Source organism: Periplaneta americana, chromosome 12 (assembly GCF_040183065.1).
Source record: "Periplaneta americana isolate PAMFEO1 chromosome 12, P.americana_PAMFEO1_priV1, whole genome shotgun sequence".
Taxonomy (NCBI): domain Eukaryota; kingdom Metazoa; phylum Arthropoda; class Insecta; order Blattodea; family Blattidae; genus Periplaneta; species Periplaneta americana.
This window is the reverse complement of record NC_091128.1, coordinates 46823685-46848379: the sequence shown is the minus strand read 5'-3', so window position 1 is coordinate 46848379 and position 24695 is coordinate 46823685. Positions and strand designations below refer to the sequence as shown.

Here is a 24695-nt window from a genome sequence, read left to right as displayed (position 1 = left end):
CAACTAAAAAAACAGTACCATGGGACGCAAAACAATTTTTTTTTCAAAATTTTTGAACAATTATCAATTGTTTTTATAAGTCATTATTTACAACTCTGGGAGTGGTACGAATAATGCGCCCAGTTTCCTAAATCGTACCTGGAGGTTGCTTAAATCGTACCCATTTTTAAAATATTACGTATAATTTTTAAAATAAGAACTACACTACATAAAGTAACGTAATGTATATTATATTGTTGTCATTTATTATGTCATTTTATTAATACAAATGAGAAACTGAAATGTTTTAAAATACAAAGATTTTTGTAATATACAAATCAAAATATTTTTAATATCTACTAAGATGAAAACACGTAGGTCCACTCAAGGTAAAATCCTATTTAAAACAACTGATAGATACCTATTTTCAGATTCTATCGTTACACATGTCAGAGACAAAATGAGAACGTTCTTGGGTCGTAGAAACTCGTGCACATGTCTCATGCACCCATTGACTGCATACAGAGCAGAGAATCATATCTTCAATGACAGCTTCTTTACAGATAAAACACAACCAGTCCTCTTCTTTTACATCACCATGAATCATATTAGAAGCTTTTCTTCGTTCTTTTTGATAGCTGATTTCCTTCTTATTCTTCTTTATTTTTTTTAAGTTTCTCTTTTCGGTTTCTTCTGCTGCAATTGATTCTAATAGGGACTTGAAGTTACAACTTTTCTCGTTCTCGTTTGAACTGAAATCTTTGGTTTAGGGAGAAGACTAATTTCATTCAATAGAATCAAGGATTTAGTAAGTGTAGGTGATTTAGGACTGATGATTCTACTCGTGAATTGCTGAACAATGCTGTTACTGGTGACTGGCTGGTCAATGTTCTTACTGATGGAAGGTTGGTTAATGCTGGTACTGATGAGTGGCTGATCAACTCTGCTGGTACTCGTGGATGACTGATCTGATCTTCAAACATCAGAATACGTTAGACCAATTTCTCTTCTATTTCCCGTGGAAAAGCCGTATTCCTTCCGTTGAAGGGCCCGTTTGCAGGACGATCCAGACCTCTCTTTACCTTGCCCATCAACTGTCGTTTGAAAGTCGGTTTTGGAATTTCGCACTAACGGCAACGTTCATTCAATCCCACTGCTCCGGGACGAAACTCATCCAATGCCTTAAGTAAATTACTTCGTTCCCATTTTCCGTATTCTCCTTTGATCATTATCTATTCTTAAATTTAAATGTTATGCATCAAACATTAATTGTTCACTTTGCCAAAATCGTACTGGTACAATATGAGCAACCTTTTAAAGGTACGATTTAGGAAACTAGCACTCCAAGCAAACTATTCAGATTATAACCTAAACAAAGCTGTTACAGTGAACATTTTTACCATTTAAATAATTAAAACTATCTTATATGCTACGTGTAATAGAAGACATTCATTAAACTAACTCAGTGTTTCAATATGAGCTTACGAAAGAGTAACAAAATCTTATATGACAAATCACAACTTACTATTAAGCACAATTTAATACAGCTGTCGTCTTGGGCGAAAGGTGGGGAACTGAACAAGTGTCAGTTTATATTTGTATTTCGTGAAAAATTCCCCAGATGGCTCCTACATACAATCATTTCCTCAATATTAATAGTGGTACGATTTTGGCGTCGGTACGATTTATACTACTTTCACCTACATTTGCCGACCGCTGTCCTTCAGAATTAATAATAATAATAATAATAGTAATAATAATAATAATAATAATAATAATAATAAAGTAAAACTTCGAAACATTTTCGGAAATGGAAATGCTTCCAGTTATAGAAAATTCGAAATATACAGGGACATCATTTTATTTTTACTAACATTTCTAATATTAACTTGCCTATACCTCTGGATCAACGCCGTTTGCTACCCCTCCCACGACTAGAGTTCGATGATACTAACGTAATATACAAACAAATCACTTTACTAGGTATAGGAGGGAAGAAAAGTAGTTAATCCATTTAGTAAACTAGGAAATATTGCGCTTTTGAGTTTGATCATTTTCATTAGGTTTTTGTTTAATCAATATACAGTACAGTATTAACAATGAGTGTTTTTACTCACGAACTGAGCTGTCCATGTGGACGTATTCATTATGCAGTGTATATTATACTGTCTACAGCACATTAGCTTACACTATAGAGAATGAAGTTAAATTGAAAAATAATCATAATATGGATATTTAAACACATTTTTTAAAATGGTGGCCGTTCATTTCGATACAGACTTCAGTTCTAATGTGCATATCATCGCACTATAGACTATTGTACCTAATCCCAATTACCAGTTTCGTACTTCGTACCAGTAACTCATGTTGAAATAATTCCGTACCTACTCTATAAAAGAGAGTACCTTACGTAATGTAAATTCAATCTTCACTTCTGCCCGATCCGAAAAGATAAAATTACTCAGACATAGACCCTCTACTATCTACTGTCCGTCCAAGTGGTTATGTCGTAGGGTCGTAGAAAGGGAGGAAATCACGTGACAGTTGATTACTTAACGTGGCCATTTTATTTAAGTTATTTTAAATAGTTGTATAATATTACGTAGACGTCCAATTCCTAACAGAAATTAATGTTCTCAGAAAAGAGCTAAGACAGCCCAGCCACTAGCTGGCGAATAAAAGCTGGTGGGGGAAACCGGGATACGACGTAGGTAAACGGACGACAGTACCTGTACGAAAATGATTAAATATTGAAAGCTCTTTCGTCACTGGAAAACGCGAACATATTTTTGGAACGTATAGTTTACTACGACGTAACGCTACTATGACTGTATATGCGGCCTTGCTTCTGTGTGGAGGACGCTTGAACTTCATTAGTAGAAGGGGTGGGGGTGAAGTACATTAAAAAACTCAGGTACAATAAAAATTAAAGTAAAAATAAAATGATGTCCCTGTATAATATACTCCGAAAAAGTAACAATTATCATTACTGCAAAAACCCAGTAGGTACTGTAATTATTAATTAAGTACTACAATGTCCTAATACTGGCATTATTACTACTGTATAAGTAACTACGGTTTTAATGTTATAAGTAAACGCCAGCATTATTTTCGACCACTTTCATATTAATGAATTAATATTTGTATGTTTCTTCTTTACTTCGAATGGATTGACTTCTTATTGTCATCCCTACATTACTAAATTCACACAGTTACTATAACAGCGAAAATTTCTTTATTAAGTGTGAAAATTGTGCAGTAAATAAACTTAAGATTAGTTATAGGCTATTTTTTCGAACACTGGAACCTGAAGATTGTCTGCAGACAGCATCTCTGCTTCTCAGGTTGATGATTTGATCCTTTTATTAACAGTAAAGAACTTCCAAAGTTAATTTCCAGAGCAACTTTATTACTCTGTTCCTTTTGTACCTTGCCAGTGGAGAGGTTTTCCAAGGGAACGTCAGTAGATTATATCCAAAGCGACTTCCTCGCTTGTCTCCAGTTCACTCCAGAGGGTCTGATGTTATCCTTCCATGTTACTCTTCTTCTTTTTCCTTCAGGCCTTTTCCCCTGAGGCCTTGCTTCGTAAACTCTCCTTCGGTATCGATCTTCTCCTATCCTAATTAAATGGCCATACCAACGTAGATGATTCTGCTTTATTAGTTCTTTGACAGGCACCATCTGAAACCTCCATCTAATAGTTGTGTTTGTTATCCTATTCCTTCGAGTCTTCCCCTCTGTTTACCTGAGGTAAATTTTCAATACGAAACGCTCTGAAATAAAAAAGGTGAAAAAATCTTAACTATCTTCCACATTCCATTGTACAGGTTGGGTCCCATTCTGTATAACGCAGTTATTGTACTGCTACTTAACTGTACTGAAATACAGACGTGAGATTACGAGATGCGTTTAGAAAGTTCGTTACCTTGTGCCGTTTTAGTTTCGGCACACTGTGTTTCTTTCTTTCTTATTCATGTCATTTTTCTGTTGTTAGTTACCCTTACTTCTCATAGATGGCTTCCTATTCCGACATTTTAGGTCATTCTTCCTTTTTATAGATGGCTTGTTTTCTTTCCGCCATTCTTGGTCTCTTATTTCTCACGTATAAGGAGCGAATTTAAATATTCACGTGACATTTAGATTTTCATTGACCCTATTCACATTAATTATTAATTAGCGTCGATTCTTCCGAGAGGGACGCTTGACGCGGGGCAGTTTGGGACCGACGCTCGAGAGTATGGTTGTGTGACAGCCGTGGAGAGCTAAAGGGTTTTGTTTAGCGACTATCTGTGATGGGATCACAGATAACCCAGTCCGGGCGGGGACGTGTATTGCTGTAGTCGGGGCTCGATCAGGGATAGTGTCTTACTACAGGCAGAAGCGTGGCCGAGCTGTGGTGTTGTGTGCTGTGTGATTACGGACGCATGCGAGTTCAAGAGAGACCATTGTTGTTTGGTTTCAAGACTGGCCTACCAGGGATCATAACAGGTTTTTATACGTCAGTAATTGTAAGTTTCTTTTGACTAGTAGAAATATATTTGATTTCATATAAAGTATTAGGTAATTCACGAATAAGCTGGCATTCGTCAAGTGTATATTACATTGGTTGTGTTTGGTTTCGTATTAGTGCTTTCTGCCACATTAGACAAGTTTGGACTTGTCTAGCAAATTACTTATACTTACCATCTGTGGGTATAGATGGTGTTACTAGTGTGTGTAATGGGGAATGCTAATTCAGTGACCTTTAGTGGCAAGCCAGTTTCGATGCATTGGTGAAGTATCGGTGATTGTACAGGGACATCATTTTATTTTTACTTCAATTTTTATTGTACCTGAGTTTTTGAATGTACTTCACTCCCACCCCTTCAACCGACTTCCACACAGACCCAAGACCGCATATACAGTCATAGTAGCCACAGTACGTTCCAAAAATATGTTCGCATTTTCCAGTGACGAAAGAGCTTTCAATATTGAATAATTTTCGCACAGGTACTGTCGTCCATTTGCCTACGTCATATCCCGGTTTCCCCAACCAGCTTTTATTCGCCAGCTAGTGGCTGGGCTGTCTTAGCTCTTTTCTGAGAATATTAATTTCTGTTAGGAATTGGACGTCTACGTAATATTATACAACTGTTTAAAATAACTTAAAAGGGCCTCGTTAAGTAATTAACTGTCACGTGATTTCCCTCCTTTCTACGACCCTACGACTTAACCCTGGGACGGACAGTAGATAGTATGTCTGAGTAATTTTATCTTTTCGGGCAGAAGTGAAGACTGAATTTCAAGTACTTAAGGTACTCTTTTATAGAGTAGGTACAGAATTATTTCAACATGAGTTACTAGTACGAAGAACTGGTAATAATTGGAATTAAGTACAATAGTCTATGGTGCGATAATGTGCACATTAGAACTGAAGCCTGTATCGAAATGTGTTTAATATCCATATTATGATTATTTTTCAATTTAACTTCATTCTCTATATTGTATGCTAATGTGTTGTAGACAGTATAATATACAATGCATAATGAATACGTCCACATGGACAGCTCAGTTCGTGAGTAAAAACACTCATTGTTAATACTGTACTGTATTTTGATTAAACAAAAACCTAACGAAAATGATGAAACTCAAAAGCGCAATATTTCCTAATTTACATAAATGGATGAACTACTTTCCTTCCCTCCTATACCTAGTAAAGTGATTTGTTTGTATATTACGCCAGTATCATCGAACTCCAGTCGTGGAAGGGGATAGCAAACGGCGTTGATCCAGAGGTATAGGCAAGTTAATATTAAAAATGTTAGTAAAAATAAAATGATGTCCCTGTATTTCTACTGTAGACTTTTTGTTCATTTTCCAATTTCCAGAAGTATTAATAAATGCAAGCAGATAGTTGTTTATTTATGTGGAGTGTTTTCTTTTGTACCACCTCACCCAAGAGACAATCGACCTTATCATACTTTCGACGGCAGGGTAAAACTTAATTGTTTAAGTATTGCTTACTTATTATTTATACCAACTATTCAAAGTAGACAGAGGCCCACCGTTGCTACCTGACACCAGTGGCGGCTCGCAATCTCAAAAGTTGGTGAAGCTCTTTTATTAAGGAACATGATGTACAACTTACCTATTTTTTGTAAATTAAGTTGATTCGTCTGTCTCTACGGATGGAGAATTTGTCATGATGTCATGAAATGGCTGCTTCTCAATGAGATCATGTAGCAAGTCCTTGTGAATGGAGATGCACGCCAATGATGTTAATCTCCCTCGTGCCATTGAATTGCGAAGATTTGTCTTTATGCAGTTGAGTGCACCAAAACTTCGCTCCACTGCAACGCTTGTTGACGGTAATGTCACAATAAGGGAAAAGAGCTTATAGAATGTTAAAAGTTATGTTTTATTTAACGACGCTCGCAACTGCAGAGGTTATATCAGCGTCGCCGGATGTGCCGGAATTTTGTCCCGCAGGAGTTCTTTTACATGCCATTAAATCTACTGACATGAGCCTGTCGCATTTAAGCACACTTAAATGCCATCGACCTGGCCCGGGATCGAACCCGCAACCTTGGGCATAGAAGGCCAGCGTTATACCAACTCGCCAACCAGGGAGCTTATAGAAGTTTTAGTGCTTGTATCAGGGGAAATATTCTGGTACTCATGATCTGCATAGAGAAGCTCTAGTTCTGTTTTCAAACGACTTACTCTGAACAAATTTGGGGAAGTTTTTTGTAGAGTGGCAAGAGCAACCTGACGACAGAATTTATTTTTTATTTATTTTTTTTATTTTTTTTTTTCAGGAATCAGAACTACGAGGGTTGTTTGAAAAGTTCTTAGCCTGACATAGAAATTGAACTAAGATTATTTTGAAACAATATTTATTTCTCAACATAATCCTCCCTGAGATTCACACACTTGGTCCACCAATGCTGCACTGCGTATAGTTCAGCAACCGCGATTACAGATGTGTGAGCAGGTACATTGTCGTGATGAAATGACACTTATTTCTTGGCCATATCCTTTCAGTTGCTGCAGGAGACTTGAATAATATTTTCCGGTTATTGCTCTCTCTTCTGCTAGATAGTCCATCATGATTATCGACGAAATTTGTATTAAACTTTTTTGTTTGAAATATCTCAAAGAACAACTCCCTTAAATTAATGCCATTACTTACGATCCATCCTGTATTAACACATACATTTACAGTATGTAACAATCTTGTTAGTACAGTAATATTGTTATTAAAATATATAATTTTGTTAACGAAAATATAATTTATTTTAATGGGTAAAATCAAAATATGAAAAAATAATATCTTCTCTTCAGGATATAAAATAAGCTTCATCAAATTTTTCAAATCAGTATAAATAAACATACAAAATAAAAAAAAAATGTGCACATTTTATGCAACTGTTCTCTTTGTACATCTAATCATTTCGTACTTTTCAGAGTCTTAATTGGCAACTATTACACAAAATTAATATCTTGTAACATATCCTTTGGCTTTAATAATCTCCTCACATTTTCTTTTCATTGAAGAGACAAGTTTCTTGGAAATCTCTGAGGTGATATTCTGCCATTCTTCTGCCACTATTCTTCTAAGCTCCGGAATGGATGTTACCTTGCTATTTCGTACCCTCCTTTTCAAAATTGGCCACAAATGTTCGATAGAATTTAAATCCCCTGATCGAAGTGGCATTTTGAGTTGATGAAGAACGTTCCAAATTAGCCACGTCTTGACGATTTCGGCGATGTGTTTAGGGTCGTTAAGATGTTAAAATAAATAACTACCCTGGAAGCCCATTTTTTTTAGCATTTTCTTTCAAATTTGTCACAATAATACTTTTGTACGTCATTTTATCAATAATTCCATCAATGAAGTGTACGTTTCCGACTCCAGAGGAAGACATACAGGCCAGTATCATGACCGAACGACCTCCGTGTTTTACAATACGAATAGTATTTTCTTTCCTGAAGGCAGAGTTTGCCTTCCTCCACACTCTGTTGCAACCATCTGAGCCGAAAAGATTTATCTTCGTCTCGTCGGGCCATATTACACGATCCCAATTCTCCTCCTCTTTAGAACGTGTTTCTTTTCAAATGAAAGTCTTTTTATTCTATTTGACTCACTAATAAAAATTTTCTTACGTGAAACCTTGCCATGATATCCGTGTTTTCATATTACACGACGAATGGTCTGGTTAGACATTTCTTTTCCTATAGTGTCTTCTACTTGTGAACGCAGTTTTTCAACACTTAACCTAGGGTAACGACGAATTTGTTGTACAGTGTATCTTTTGTCACTTTCATTTAATCTCCTTTCTTTTGGTTTTCGCCTAAAATTCTTCCAAGACCCTTCATAATTAAATTTGTATATAATGTGCTGAACTGTTGAATGTGTATGTCCAACAATTTTACTTATTTCCCTTAAAGATTTGCCTTAAAAGACGAGTTGAACAATAATTTTGTTCAGATCTTCTGAAAGCTGCTTTCGCTTCGCCATCTCGTAAGTACTGTCGTGCTTGCAAGGTGAAAATGTAAACAAGGGAAGCCACCACTCACAGAAGCAAGCACTGATCGGTCAGCGTTTTTTGAAACGGTGAGATGGGGCAAGACTTTAAGTGTACGAAGAGAAAAGTTGCATATCCAACACAACGAATAATGGAGATTTAAAAAAAATAGCAACAAATGTGTTATAAAGATACATTATAAATAAATCTAATAGCGAATATTATGAATAAACTGCACACAATTATATACGTGAAGTAGAAAACAAAATATTTATCTTATTTGACAGTTAAAACGTACATTATCACAAAAATAACGGCTGTACGAACAAGACTGTTATATACTGTATATACATTTTTGGCACATAGTGGTTCAAAAAGAACATGAAGTTATTTGAAATCTTTGTACAAAAATGAACAAAACGTGATTTGGTGAAATCCAGCTTTGAAGAATTTGTATATTGTCTCGTTTAATGTATATGAATTATATTGTTAGATGAATAGTTCGTGATGTATAAACGTACCAAACATATACGACTCAAAGTAATAATTGTTATATGCAGTACCTACATGCCTGTTAGCAGACAAGTTATTCAATTCCACAGCGAGTTCGTTGTTGCATATGGGGAGGAACATTTCGTTGATGGTGACACACTTCTTTGTTTTTGTGCTCAATATCGCTCTATATGGCTTTGCGATTTTGCAAATGAAGAGATATTAAGTCGCATGGTAGTAGCAGTAGCAGTAGCAGTAGCAGTAGCAGTATCAGTAGCAGTAGCAGTAGCAGTAGTAGTAGTAGTAGTAGCAGTAGCAGTAGCAGTAGCAGTAGCAGCAGCAGCAGCAGTAGTTTGCCTGGCAGAGTTAAGGCCATAAGGTCTTCTCTTCCACTCAACAAGATTTCAATAATATACATAGAATACAAAATTATGTGACAGATTACAAAAACAACACAAAAAAGATAGTCTACCTTAGAATTACACAAAATATAGTAGAAAATTACAAATAGTCAAGATCAGTTACATAATCTAAGAATATAAAATAAAGTAGGAAATTACACGTAATCAACATCAGTTACATAACATAAGAGGAATATATAAAGACATAAACTGCTTGAGATAAATTCGACGATTAATTCACTTGAGTTATAGTATCCAGTTATTACAGTTAATTTACTAATAGGAAAATACATGTGGGTTACAGGACATACAAAGTTGAATAGCAAAATCGTACTATATGGCATACAGATACAAACGATTAAGAAATATATCAAGATAATAAAAAAGGAAAAAAAAAGAGAGAGAGAGGAGAAAAAAATAACAACTTGGTCATTTAGGACTATTTAGAAACTTCCGCAAGAGTCTAGTTCTGTTCATTAAAAACATTTCTAAGTAGAGTGTGCTTAAAAGATTTTAGACTCCGACTGCTCCTGATTTCCTGTGACAAGGAATTCCAGGAACGGGCTGTGTGTATTGTGAAGGAAGCAGAGTAGAGAGATGTTTGATGAAATGGTATTGATAGAACAATTATCGATATTTTTTGACGTAATATTGAAATAGTATTTTAATTGATGTCTAGTATGATAATAAGTAGCCTATGAGGTACTTCATGAAATCGTATATTGAAAAGTCTTACCTTTGATGTGATTTTGAAGATGGAGAACGGCCGTACAAACCGTCTGTAACGGATAGTGCATGCACCTTGCACCACGGCGCCACCTTTCTGTCGGATCTTCTTGTAGAGTCCAGTGCGCTCGTAGAAGTCCACTCTGGCGAAGTCCAGCTCGCGCAGGTAGCGGGCGTTGTTCATGTGGTACAGCAGCGTGTCCACGTCGGTCGTGATGCACACGCCTGCAACCAAGCAAACAGCGCAACACATGTTAGCATGGATGAATATATAATAGGATGCGAAGCTTACTGAGTTTCCCGTAACACATACTAGAGGCGCTGTTGTAGAAATTGATCTTGCTGCCACCTGTTGGGAGGAGGGGCGTTATTACATCTAGCAGCGCACCAAGTAGCCAAAAGAGTAACTAATTACTCCATGCATTTAGCAGCGCACCTGGTGACGAAAATGTTAAACTGTAAAGAAAGTATTCCCTCCCACACTCATCGATATTAAAAACTAACCCAATTTAAAATAAAACATTTACATTTTTATTCCTCACAACATCTACTGAAAATTCTTACTGGAGCCAACAGGAAGATAAAAGAGACGATCTATCTTACACTACCCAATTAAAATATAACCAGACAGAGACAAAAAAATAAAGTAAAAGGTTAGATAATTGGGATTGTATTATTTGGGTATTTATTGTACAGCGTAATGGAAGAGTCTGCAAGAACTACTTAGATAGTTCAATTTATTATATTACTATTACTTTGCAATACATTCAACAAAACTATTTTTACAAGGTCCATAACGGTCAGAGCGTCTGGCCGCGAAACCAGGTGGTCCGGGTTCGATTCCCGGTCGGGGAAGTTACCTGGTTGAGGTTTTTTCCGGGGTTTTCCCTCAACCCAATATGAGAAAATGCCGGGTAACTTTCGGTGCTGAACCCCGGACTCATTTCACCGTCATTACCACCTTCATCTCATTCAGACGCTAAATAACCTAAGATGTTGATAAAGCGTCGTAAAATTACCTACTAAAAAACAACGTCAATAAACATCACTGTTTAACATACACTGCTTATACACACGTAGTATCATTTTATGCCGGGGCGGCCCGTCCTTATGTGCTACAGTGCTACAGCACAATGATAATTTTTTTGCTCATATAATGTATTTGCAATTCCAAAGTATTTGATCTGTCATTTGACAATTTCCCGTGGTTATGTTCATGACGCGTTATAGAGTGTTTAGTCTTCGCTCTTAGCTCTTTGGTGCCCCAGGGGGTACGTTGTGCTACTCAAAATCTACATGAGAATGTAGACATTTAATGCGCATGTGCGAAGCTGAAATCACTGCTCTGATTGGCTATTTTTACGCGGGGAAGTGCTGTAGTCAGCTTCAGCACAACACAGCCTGGAGATTGCAAAAGTAAAGCGTAACGAAAGAATGTTTGTTTGTGGAAGAACTCGGAACTATGTACAATGTATATGGTAATTCAAGTGTCTGATTGCTGCTGCCATCTACCAGCTTTTTGAGGTTCCTCTTGAATCAGTCAGCAAGCGACGGAAAATGGAATCCCAGAAAATTGAAGTCAAGGAAGTATATGACCGTATCATTCAGGAAACTACTTATCGTTTCCAGTCTTTAAGCTACCTAGACGCAACAAAATTGTTAAACGGCAAATTTTTTGACAATTTTTCGCATAATTTTCCTGAACGCGTACTTGAAGTTGCTGTCAACAGCTATACTATACTGAACAAAAGAGTGTTAAAGACACAACTTGGAGTTCTATACGGAAGACCCGACTTCCGGAATATAGATGGCTGTTCAATTGTTACAATACATAGCCTGCAACAATTCACAGGATCCATTCTGTGAAGTAACGAAGTTGTTAAATATTTTGGTTACAACACCAATGACCACTGCTGAGCCAGAAAGATGTTTTTCTTCCTTAAAACGCATAAAAACGGTTTTTAAGGAACACTATGTCCCAGGATCGCCTCACTGCTCTTGCAATACTGTCAATAGAAAAGTGTATGATAGTAGATGGAGGGGTTTAACACCAGGGTAAATGGCAAGTTCTGCAGTAGGAAGGAACGTCGTATGGACTTCATATTTCGTCACTAGGCGAGTCTCAAATTAAGATAAATACATATAAGTGTATACAGTAGGCCGATATAGAGATTGTAGCACACTCATTATTTTGACCACCAGCCGCTACTGATTTTATGTTCACTTATTAGCAAGTTTCTGTCTGCCATCTTGTCTCTTCGAGCAATATCTCGAAAGGATAAATAGAGAACTCTGGGTAATGTACCCAACACGTAGTTCTAATGTTCACCACCTACGACGTTGGGCGCTGATCATCTTATTTCAGTCCCCCGCCGCCAGATGGTGCTGATCGCAGTTTCGCATCCTATTATATATTTATCCATGATGTTAGTCTAAAAATCCAGCTGATACTCATATTTATGTATCTCTATATGTATATTTATGTATTTCTTAGTTCGTTATTTAACTTTGCGCGTCGATGGAATTGATGATAGCAAGATGGTATCTGGTGAGATGAAGCCGAGAATTCACCATATATTACCTGACATTCATCTTACTGTTGCAGAAAACCTCGAAAAAAAATTAGGTAATCTGTCTGAGCGAGAATCGAACCCATGCCCGAACGCAACTGCGAATGAGCAGGAGAACGCTCTAACGCCTGAGCTATGCCGGTGGCTCATCTATATATCTGCCATAGAGCTGAGTGTGTGTGAAGGAATAAGTATTACGACCCTTCAGGGTGAGAGAGAAAGATAGAGGGTAAGAGAGGAGGAAGAAAGGAATAGGATCAAGTACAATGAAGAGAGTACAACAGTGGAGAAATCGCTATAGCAGCATGGACGAACGGCTGTCTATAAAAAATTGTGTACTACACAATGTTGAAATTATTTTATTTTGTTCGTAGGGTTGTTCCATTCGAAAACATCATCACTACATAAAATGCTGTTGTCAATATTTGTAATCATAAATAACTATTGTTTGGCCACGCTATTAAAATGCTAATTAGACTAACTTCAAAATATTGCTACTGCGCTGCCTGGCTTTGGAGAAACTAATCTTTTCCCTTGTGACTCAATCATGAAGCCAAATAGGAATGAAGGAACTGAGAAGGGAAAAGTTCTCAGCCACGTCATTAGACGGAATGGGGTTGTCAATTTCATGCTACGGAAGTTCTCATCCCCTATATCCGGGGTCTGGGTAAACCGCACATCCCTTGCGGAAGTATCGGCGGAGGAAAACCTCGCTACATCCCAGGCGGAAATCGAAATGCTGCAGTGAAGCCCGCAGCCTTGCCACCGACTCCGAGCTCCAACCATGACTTATTTGGTTTCCATAACAACTAAACAACGAGTTGTAAATAGAGCTAAAAACACACTTTCGTGTTAAATGTTTGTCAACTAATGAGCAACTTTCACCAAATTCACTCCTAAGATAGATAATTTTTCAACAATCAAGAAAAATGTTGTTTCAAATATTAATTTTTCTTTGCTTAAAAGACAATGTTAGTGAAGATGGTTTAGGAAGCATTATGTGCAATTCTTCAATTTTATTGAAATGAGTGTCCTAAGCGAGGTTATTTCTCAATCGGGCCGAGACGATCAACTTTTTAAGTGTGGCTTCCAATAGATAATAGTACATTATGCAATGAGCCTATAATGAAGGTAATTAAGAAGCGAGTATGGATATTTATGAAACGAGCGCAAGCGAGTTTCATAATTTTCATACGAGCTTCTTAATTACCATTATAGGCGAGTTTCATACGACTTTTTATGCTCGACCATATTTCTAACTTGATATTATTAATTTTCTTTGTATCTGACCATGGCCAATGTCCCGTATGTTGTGAGATGTGCGCAGACGCGAAAGAATTGATTTTTTTCCGAGGAACAGATGTTCACATTGACCTTGCTAGGCCATAAGAACCTACAGAGATAACATTGAAATTAAATTAGACATTGAAAAACGAGATGACAAATTGAATTTATTTGAATATTATTTACAATTAACGATAATTATTATAGTAACAGAACATAACCTTCTGCGACAGTATTGGATTTCCAGCCTCCGTGACTTTTCGCTAATTCTCTTTCGATTGCATATCCGAGAATAATCGATACTTGCGGTTTTATAACGGTAGAAAGCTGACCTGTCATTGGCTGAACAGTTGTAACCTGAGTCGTCATTGGCTGAAAGACCTGACCTTTAATGAGTAGGTGTACTTTAATGACATACATTAAAGGTCTGCTACCAGGTGTATAATTACTACATTTCGGCATGGTCGAGCATAAAGAAATAAATCTGTTAGCTTCTCATAGCAAACTTACATATTATATAAAATAATACATTTTCTTGAATGACGATAGAAGTGGCAAAGTTCTATGTCCAGGCTCGCATCAACCATTAGTGACTTATTCTAATGGGATTAGGATTGTGGAGCCCTCTAGCAGAGGAATCTTTGAAATTCATTAACATGGGTCCTACCTTGAAGTTTCCATAACGCTAATATTTGTATGCATGTTCGAGTCATTTTCTTAGCGAAGACTGGGCTGTAAAATAAATAGACTATGTTTTTTATTGTGCAGATCTATTTTTATAATACAGGGAACTTTTCAGTTGTGAAGTGATTTATCTGAAAGGAAAAAAATACCTTCTTTGTAGTACTAGTCTAGCGGTGTGAAATAGTGCGGAATTTTTAAATTACAGTGGGTGTCAAAATTATTAGGGACACTTGGTTAAAGTAGATTTTTTTTTTTTTATTTTTAGTAGGATATTTTACGACGCTTTATCAACATCTTAGGTTATTTAGCGTCTGAATGAGATGAAGGTGATAATGCAGGTGAAATGAGTCCGGGGTCCGGCACCGAAAGTTACCCAGCATTTGCTATATTGGATTGAGGGAAAACCCCGGAAAAAACCTCAACCAGGTAACTTTCCCCGAACGGGAATCGAACCCGGGCCACCTGGTTTTGCGGCCAGACGCGCTAGCCGTTACTCCACAGGTGTGGAAGGGTAAAAGTAGGAATTTCATCTTTAAATTCACATAAAACACAAGTAATTTGGATTTTCACAACTGGAAAAGCTTTATTACTCTAAATAGTGTTTTATAAACAATATTTTTTACATGTTTAATTATGTAATAAGGAATGTGGAATGAAATAAACAAGAAAACTAATATTGTCACACCTCTCTTTGCAGCAATAACAGCTTTAACTCTATTTCGCATACTAGAAATGCATTGAAGACAATTATTTTTAATTTCTTCGCCGTGATGCCACACATTGATCAGTTTGTCTATTAAAGATTGTTTATTTGTAACAATTTCTGAATGAACTTGCCTCTTCATTAGTACCCAAATATTTTCCATGGGATTAAGATCCAGAGAGTTACCAGGCCAATCTAGAACCCTAATTGTGTTGTCAGACAGGAATTTTGTCACCTTCTTTGCCTTGTGATAGTGCGCAGAGTCGTGCATGAACACAAAATGACCATCTGGAAACCATTCACGGACTTGTGAAAGAAGCCGTTCCTTCAGAACCTTTATGTATTGATCCTGTCTCATCATTCCTTCAACAAGATACAGGCGACCAGATCCATGACCACTAATCACAGACCACACCAGGACACTTAGAAGATGTTTAACAGTCCTCACAATACAGTCATTATTGTATTTTTCACATTTACACCTTGTAATGAACACAGATTTGTCAGCAAGTATCTGTATGGTAAATTAATCTGAAAAACACACCTGAAAAAAAGAAATAAAAGTACATAAAACACATTTGCACAAAGTAAAATTGTGACTAACAAACAAATCATGTGATTGATAAACAACTCACTTTTTTGCAATCATCCACAGTCCAAGATTGATGCTGCTTTGCCCAAAAGAGACTTTTCTTCACCATATATGGTTTCAGGAATGGTTTCTTGGTTGGAGTGCGACATGAAAACCCCAACGCTTTGATCCTCCGACGGGCTGTCATAGAAGATATGTTGATTCCAGCATCTTTAATCTTCGTTGAAATAATTCTCATTGGTTCCTTTCTATGTTGCACGACAATATTTCGTATTTGGCATTCATCTCTTGATAAAGTTAATTTTTTACGACCACACTTTCCCACTCGTTTTGGTGATAATTTTATATCTAGATCCAATTTTCTCTTGATTCTTCCGACACTTGACTTAGAGACGGAAGCAATTGAAGCAATTTCCTTTACAGAATGATTAGAATGAGATAACGAAGTTTTAATTTCCGAAAATTTACGGGGAGTGAGGTCTTCACTGTTTCCCATGTTATTCCTCTATTAAAACAACTGCTTTTGAATAATATACTAAAAAACCTATTAAAAGACCCTTATCAACATTATAGTACCACAATGAAAAAATACTAACACACAGAGTTCAAGAAATCTGTTACAATAGTTCAGACAATTAATTCTTTCTATGAGAATAGGTACTAAAAAACAAACATATTCTGCAGCTGTTATAAATGAGTTTCTAAGCAGACTGGTTTAGGCCTACTTAAAATTGTTGAATGCGGTGTATTATATTACTGACATGTGTGTTCTCTTATATGCAATTCAATAAGAACAACAATGAATAAAAACTATTGCCAATATAACAAACAAAATGAGAAAATCATACTTTTACCAAGTGTCCCTAATAAGTTGATCACCCACTATAGATTAATTATTTTAAATGAAAATTACTTTTGTGCGAGATCGTGCGTATTTGCTTGCTTTCCGCACAAAACCATTACGCGGTAAGTGTGAAATACCACATTCAGTATTCCCAACGTAACACACATAACAATTTCCCTCTTCTTACCGCTTAAGCGCCATATTCATTTTACTGTTTTAGGCTTTTAACATATTATTTTTACAGACGTTTAACATAGTAATAATTATAAATTGGAAACTTACCACTGCAATTTCACCTAAATTGCACTGTTACTTATTGTTTTTAAATATTTGCAAAAATTAAATAAACTCTTCTATTCCACAAAATGCATTCCTGATGCAAGTAACATTAAGGAAGCCGTGAAAAAAATCAACAAGATTTCAGATGCCGATGTTATTACTGCAATATGTTATATAAATAATATTGTTAAAATATTAAAATGAAAAATAAATCATTACATAACCTTACCGTTTGTTTTAAGTTCACATTTATAGACTGGGGGGGGGGGGAAGACACGTATATCACGACCTGCTGGAGTATAGTAAACACAGAAAATATTTTATAGCAACAATGTTGAAGATAGATATTTTGGTATTCCAAAGTTGCCGTCATTAAACAGAAACCAAGATGGAGATTTCATTGCAACTAATTAGAAATTCCTCTTTCAGGTATGTAATAAACGATCTTCGCACAAAATAATGTACGATACATGAGCCGTATGTTTGTTTTCATGTTCTCGGAAATTAAAAAAGCTCAACTACGTTTCGCTTTTTCAATCTTTTCCTCTAACATGAAAAAGTCAACATACCGCTCTTGTAACGCATATTACTGTAGTGCTCGTCATAGATAAAGGAAGTCAAAAACAGTGTCAGAATCAGCCGGATAATTTTAGCCATAGTGGAAAGTGAAATGAACATGGCTGACATGCAGAAGTAATCTGTTGCTGCTGTGACTCTTCTTATAATAAAAAATAAAATTAAATAATTAGAAAAATCGACAAACAGTAGTTATGAAAGAGATCAGTTTAGCTAAATTAATCTGTTAAACGAACTGAACCTGAACCTGAAGATTTGTTTAAACATTTACTCTTGAAAGAAGAAACCTACCATGAGTTACTGACAATGGCGACTCCACATGAGGTAGACTAAGACACTAGAATGGGAAGGTTACCAGACAAAGTCCAGGATTATAATGTCCATACGTCAAAATGTCCATGAAATAATGTCCACGTTGAAAATGTCCATGTTAAATCGTCCAGAGTCAAAATGTCCATAATTCTATAATGTCTACTTTACTCTGATGTCCAGAGTCAAAATGTCCATAGTAAAAATGTCACCGCATTAATGGCGCTCCCTTTCATCCCGCTCGGTGATATACAAGAAGTCTTTGCAGAGGTGAAGGAACAAATGGATGAGCGTATTGATGATAGAGTCACACATTTAGAGGTAAACTACGTCAGGGGTAAGGAGAGGAGACGAAGACGTGTACCACTTCACTTTCGTGCAGATATTTGGAACATGTATCTCCAAAGTCTGGAAGGCATGAGCGCACAAACAAGGCGGTAGAAGGCTGGCACAATCTTCTTCAACGCGCGATGGCTGTACATCATCCATCCAATTGGCGATTTATACAGTGCCTAAAGCGCGAAGAAAATGAAATTTGGACACAAATATTGCAAGCAAGAGGGGGGCATACACAAATTAAAGAGCCGGTGAATAAAACATATTTGACGAATCAAAGACAAATTCTCCAGATTGTGAGAAACTACAACAGGTACAAAGAAAATGGAGAAATTATCATATATCTTAAAAGTATTGGTTACCATCTTAAAAGTGAGGCTCCGATTCCCGATGATTAATAACTTATTTGTACGAGTTTTGGAATAAAATTTACTGTGTTCTATTCAAGCAGAATTTTTCTTTGAACTTGGACATTATAGACGTTTGACGTTATGGACATTTTGACCTTATGGATGTTTTATCATATGGGCTTTCTGTCGTATGGACGTTTAGTACATGGACATTTTTACCGTATGGACATTTTGAACTTATGGACGTTTTAACATATGGACGTTCTGTAGTATGGACTATATATTGTATTTATTTACATTGTATTTATTTATTTATTCTGGTGTAGTTAAGGCCATCAGGCCTTCTCTTCCACGACACCAGGAATACAAATACAATAATAGAAATAAACAGAAAAAAATACACTATAGACAAAGTAAAGCTACACAAGAAATAAAGAGAGAGAGAAAAAAACACTATAAACAAAGTAAAGCCACACAAAAATACACACAGGTTGCAGTCACACAAACTTTAAATGAGTGATTAAGTATCATAATTAATTGTATCCTAACTAATTAACTAACATAAACAAGAAACTTGCAATTTTAATTTAGATTAAAAAAGAACAAGGAAAAAAAAACACAAATCAATACTTCTAGCAATACCTAAAAAAACATTAACTAAGACAAAATTTTCCAATTTAATTCTGAATTGTGATAAAGTCCGGCAGTCCCTGACGTCATTAGGTAACGAATTCCAGAGGCGAGGTATTTCTACAGTATAGGAAGATGACGTTCTATGATGAGGGATAGATATACGGTGGAAGCGAATGAGAAAAGTTGTCTTAGTACTACATTTAGATTTTAACAACGGAAAAAAGTTACAAAGATTTAAAACACTTTTGTTCTATATCCACCTAAGCGCTAAATTGTATCGGACACTGCTGCTATTTATGAGAGATTAAGAAGAGAAAGCCACCGGCGTAGCTCAATTGGGCACTTGCCTGCCGATCGGAGTTGCGCTCGGGCGCGGGTTCAATTTCCGCTTGGGCTCATTGTTTGGTTTGGTTTTTACGAGGTTTTCCCCAACAGTAAGACAAATGTTAGGTAATATATGGGGAATCCTCGGCCTCATCTCGCTATCACCAATCCAATCGACGCTAGATAACCCCGTACTTGATACAGCGTCGTTAAAAGATCAAGTAGAAAAGAAGAGAATACCTTGAAGTAAGTACTTTATTAGATACGTGCTTTGTTAAACACATCGATTAATAATAATTGATAGACAATAAAATAATATAAAAACTAAAAAAGTATGTCAGGTGGTTGTAATTAAACTGGCGGTATTCATCGAGGTACAGCACGGACTGTTATGATCTTAGGAGTGTGAAACCTCGTATATCTGCTAATTAAACAATGCGCTCGCGAATTGAAAGGTTCAGAACCACAGTGGGCCAAGCGCCATTTACTAAAACCGTAGAAACCATAATTCAATGGAAACATATAGCAAGTAATATAAAGTATACACATTTAAACTAAATGATATATCAATGTTCATGAAACTATGGTATTCACTTAACTTTAACCCTCGCTTTCTCCGTTTGTAATAAATGGCGCTTGGCCCACTATGGCTCTGAACCCTTCCATTATGCCAAAGAAAATTAGTTCCAAGTCTTGCCACCAGGTGAAAATATGGCGCTATAAGCAGTCAGAACGTGGTATGGGCGTAAGAAAAAGACAGGAAAGATCAAGCATGGTATAACAGTGATTCTGGTACCCTACGTTTATTAGGAACTGTGGTTACAAACACTTCAACATGGTCTCCCACCTCAGCAATATGTTGCATACGTAACACGGCATGGTCGACAGTTCCTCGTAGCATAATTATTTGATGAAATCAGAGCGACATAGCGTATGCTAGCCTTTAGATCAGGAAGAGATCGGATATGTCCCTGATAGACACGATCTATATCCCCATAACCAGAAGTCACATGGATTTACGTAGGGGGACCTTGAAGGCCATGCATCTGGAAATTACCTAAAGATTATGCAGTCATTACTGAAAATTTATCGGAGCAAATCTTTCATTTCGCGAGCGACATGTGATGTTGCCCCATCTTGCACGAAAATAATGGTGTGATCACAGATGCGATCTTGCAAAGCTGGAATCACGCGTTGCACAAGGAGGTTCCTATAACGTTCAGATGTCACTGTACACCTAACAGCCCGCGAAGTGTTCATGTGTTTCATCTTTCCTGCCTTTTTACTGCGCCCATACCACGTTCTGCCTGCTTACAGCGCCATATTTTCGCCTGGTGACAAGACTTGGAACTAATTATTTTTTTGTATAATTCACGAGCGCATTACTTAATTAGCATATCTACGAGGTTTCACACTCCTACGATCATTACAGTCCGTACTGTGCCACGCTGAACACCGTCAGTTTAATTACAACCGCATGGTATTATCAACAGTAATCTCACTAGAGGTTTTGATTTATCTAGAGAAAATCAAAACTCGAGTGGGATTTAATTGACTGTTACACGATTAGAAGAAAGTATATAAAGATTAGAAGTAACGAATTACTCCAATACATTAAAATATTAATTGACTTACGAATATACAACTGTCTTCAAATGTATTATTGTACCATCTCAACATTACAAATATTAACTTACGCTAGATGTCAGTAGTGTGTTATGATTAGCTGTTTTATTGTTATCAGTTGTGCCAACTATGGAATCTTCATTGAACTCTGTGGACGGTTACTAGTCAAGAAGGCTTTGTTGATTCAGTTTCATTTTTATTAAAACAGTTGCATTTCGTTTCAATTATCCGGATCCCAGTAATCAACGTCACTTGACAGATGATTTTCAATAAATCTTAGTATATTAAACAATCTCTGATACTGACTATCCATAATATCATATAGCAGAAGCTGTAACATAACCTAAATAATATAAATAAGTGTTAGAAAAGTTTTAATTAGGGATGATGAAATAAACAAGAAAAGTTTAAATTAACGGTGATTAAATAAAAAATAAACATGAATAATTTTAAAAGGAACAATTATTGAATGTACAATTTTCAAATTTGAATGTTTTAGTGCTTGGTTGTTCACTTGATGTTATATTGGATGTGTGCATAAAAGAAGTGGAACTCGTTCATGTGCATGGTGTATTCCTCAACTTATTCAGGATTTCCGAATGGTGCTCTTCATTTATTTGTAAATAGGCTTTCAGGGAAGATGCATAGCTATGACCAGTGATCTTTATTAATTCTTGTTCTTGAATGCCAATGCGAGTCATATTTAAAATTGCTGTGCATCGACTGAGTGGTTTGTAATTTTCTGTTTTTACGTCCAGACCAGTGCAGTTTGAAATGTTGGAAAACGAAGAAACAAATGCTAGGGTAGTGATAAAAATAAACAAATGTTAGGGAAGCGATAAAATTAAACAAATTCTAAGACCGCGATAAAATTGTGCGATAAGCAGCCATGATTGGTTGAAAGACGTCCTTTCGTACAGTTTTATTGGTCAAAAGTAGTGTGACGTAGTAAAAGTGTAATAGTGTTAGTAATACTGCTAACTTTAAATAGGTAACCTATTATTGACCACTAACTAGGTAATTAAGAAGTACTATCGTCTTCCTTAATAGGTTAACATCCAGTCAATGGTTTTGTTTATGTAATAAGACCTATCTAGGCCTAAATCAATAAATTCGGTGAGAAATTTCGCACAATAGTTTATAGTCCATGATTTTCTACTAAAAAGACGTAATGCAAGTCGAAAGTACGCCCACACACTTCTTCTTGCTTAAGGACAAACAAGCACAGGAAAATCAACTGGACTCTGATTGCGTTCAAGCCAAACAATTGACGGAACGCAATAACTAAACTTGGCACGCTCTTGGAATGATACCTCGTATCACAGTCTACTATATACAGTCGCGAAGCTTGAGGTGATTTTTTGCAAATCTCGTGATAAACCGCTCCAAGCGGTTAGCAACTAGAAACAATAGACTGTCCACGGTCGACTTTGGACTGAATCGTATTTCCATCGAGTGCTAGCTCGTTGCGTATTTCACATTGATGCTTGTGAAATGTTCGTTATTGGTTGTAATGAAAATGTTAATGGCTAAAACACAATAATTGGAATAATAATATTTTACTAAAGACGTAGAAAAATTAAGTTTGTTTTAATGAAATTTATTGATCACGTTTTATTTTCAATTCTGGTGGGATTATTATTGCTTAGGCCTACTTTCTTTTTCAAAGGATATGTTTTTAATTATAGCTGTTAATTTTGTTGTTATTTTTATTTGTTACTTTATTAGAGACGTAGAAAAAGTCTGTTACAATAAAATTTATTAATCACGTTTTATTTCCAATTCTGGTGTGATTATTATTGCTTAACCTCAACTACGTAAGCCTACAGTACAAGTACCGGTACACGTACATAAGTTAATCCATTAATACATATTTCCATTATTATTGTTGTAAAAGGAAATGCAAATTGATATTTATTGGTTTCATAGTTAATTATCGCTATAATCTTGAATGAGTGAAGCGATTATAGTAAATTTCAGATCGTTTTGCACAAACAAAAATAATATTAACCTATTTCTTGCAGGTATCTTCGAGTTTATGGTGGAATTTAATATACTTCATTAAAATAATAAATTAACTTTATGCATTTAATATTTCAATAATGGAAGGAAGTTGTTAATTTTTCCAAAAGAATACAACGAAAGTGTAACATATTTTGTCGGCTGCTAGGAGAGAGATCTGCGATGATGAGGCGATAGTAGCGATCCTAGTGGTGGGCAACTATCCATGTTTGCATTTTTACAACATATTGAGCTTCGCGACTGTATATAGTAGACTGTGCCTCGTATCAAGAAATGCATCTGGGCAAGGATCTCGCTATTGGTTGCACACCAAAGTGCACAAATAATCAAGTAGACCTAAATCAAACCATATAAGTAGCATTTTACAATTATTTAATAAACTGTGGGTCTGTACGGTGACTACATAATGTAGAACACCCAGTAATGCCGCCGCTCAGTACTCCCCCCTCCCCTCCCACTGGAATGCATTGTACTGATCTACCCGGCACGTGTAATCTGGTTTGTTCATGACTTAAGTGTAAAATTAAGTTTGAGAGGAGTATAACCGAGTTTTATCCGAGGGAACTTCATAAAGTAGGCAGTGAGCCGTATTACGGAAAATACAGGAAAGAAAATCTAAGAGAATACAGATCCCTCCTTTCCAATAAGGACTGCATTACAACAGAAGAGCTTATAGGACACGACGCACCTGCAGGCAAACAGCCTGTTGGATAGATCATACTAGTCGACATTATGAATTGCAAAGAATTAACGACTAGATCGTAGGTATTCGACGCGAGAGAGTGGAGTTAAAATTCCAACGTGTAATAATACTGGGTGTTCGGTTCAAAGTGTGTCATGGCTCGCTGTATGCCATCACGTGGCTAGTCGATGAGCCTAGAGAATTCAATCTTCCTACACTTCCGCAGAGGTGTATTACTTATCTGCCAGAGGAGTTGCCTAGCAAGTAAGGCGTTCATTCAGAAGATTATTTACCGATACGTACGGTAACGCCGGTAGTGGCAGGAATGTGAACTGTTTCGAAACATGTACTGAGGTGAGTTTTTTCTTACTATCGGGATATGGGGAGAGGGTTAAGACTATTACTTACGGACTTGTTGACATTAACTTCGACAGTCAACATTGACACGGAGAATTTGATTTGTATTGTGGAATGTTGCCGTACGCAACCGATGATAACAAATACCCTGCGTACGACTTGGCCGCGCAAAACACAGTTCGAAAGAGGTTATGGTCGCACACAGACCGTCAGACCGCCATCTGTTGCTACGACGTTCAAGTTATACCGTACACGTTCTCAAGTTCAGATTGAACGCCTTGATTCATAGGCAACTTCTCTGACACAAAAGCTGAAACTCGCTTCAAATCGCTGACTCATCAACAATGACGTCATGACACACTTTGAAATGAACACCCAGTAGTAGTGGCGCCTTAGCTTGTAGTTGTCATCAGTGGCGT

General features: G+C 36.5%; 1 protein-coding gene across 1 annotated transcript in view; it reads right to left on the bottom strand.

Moving 5' to 3' along the window:
• The window catches only part of LOC138710379 (protein THEM6-like), a 292209-nt gene that overhangs the window by 23940 nt on the left and 243574 nt on the right, over nucleotides 1-24695 (bottom strand). The window contains exon 3 of the mRNA XM_069841259.1: nucleotides 10116-10330. Within this exon, the coding sequence (XP_069697360.1) occupies nucleotides 10116-10330 (215 nt within the window). The remainder of the gene's footprint in view (nucleotides 1-10115; nucleotides 10331-24695) is intronic.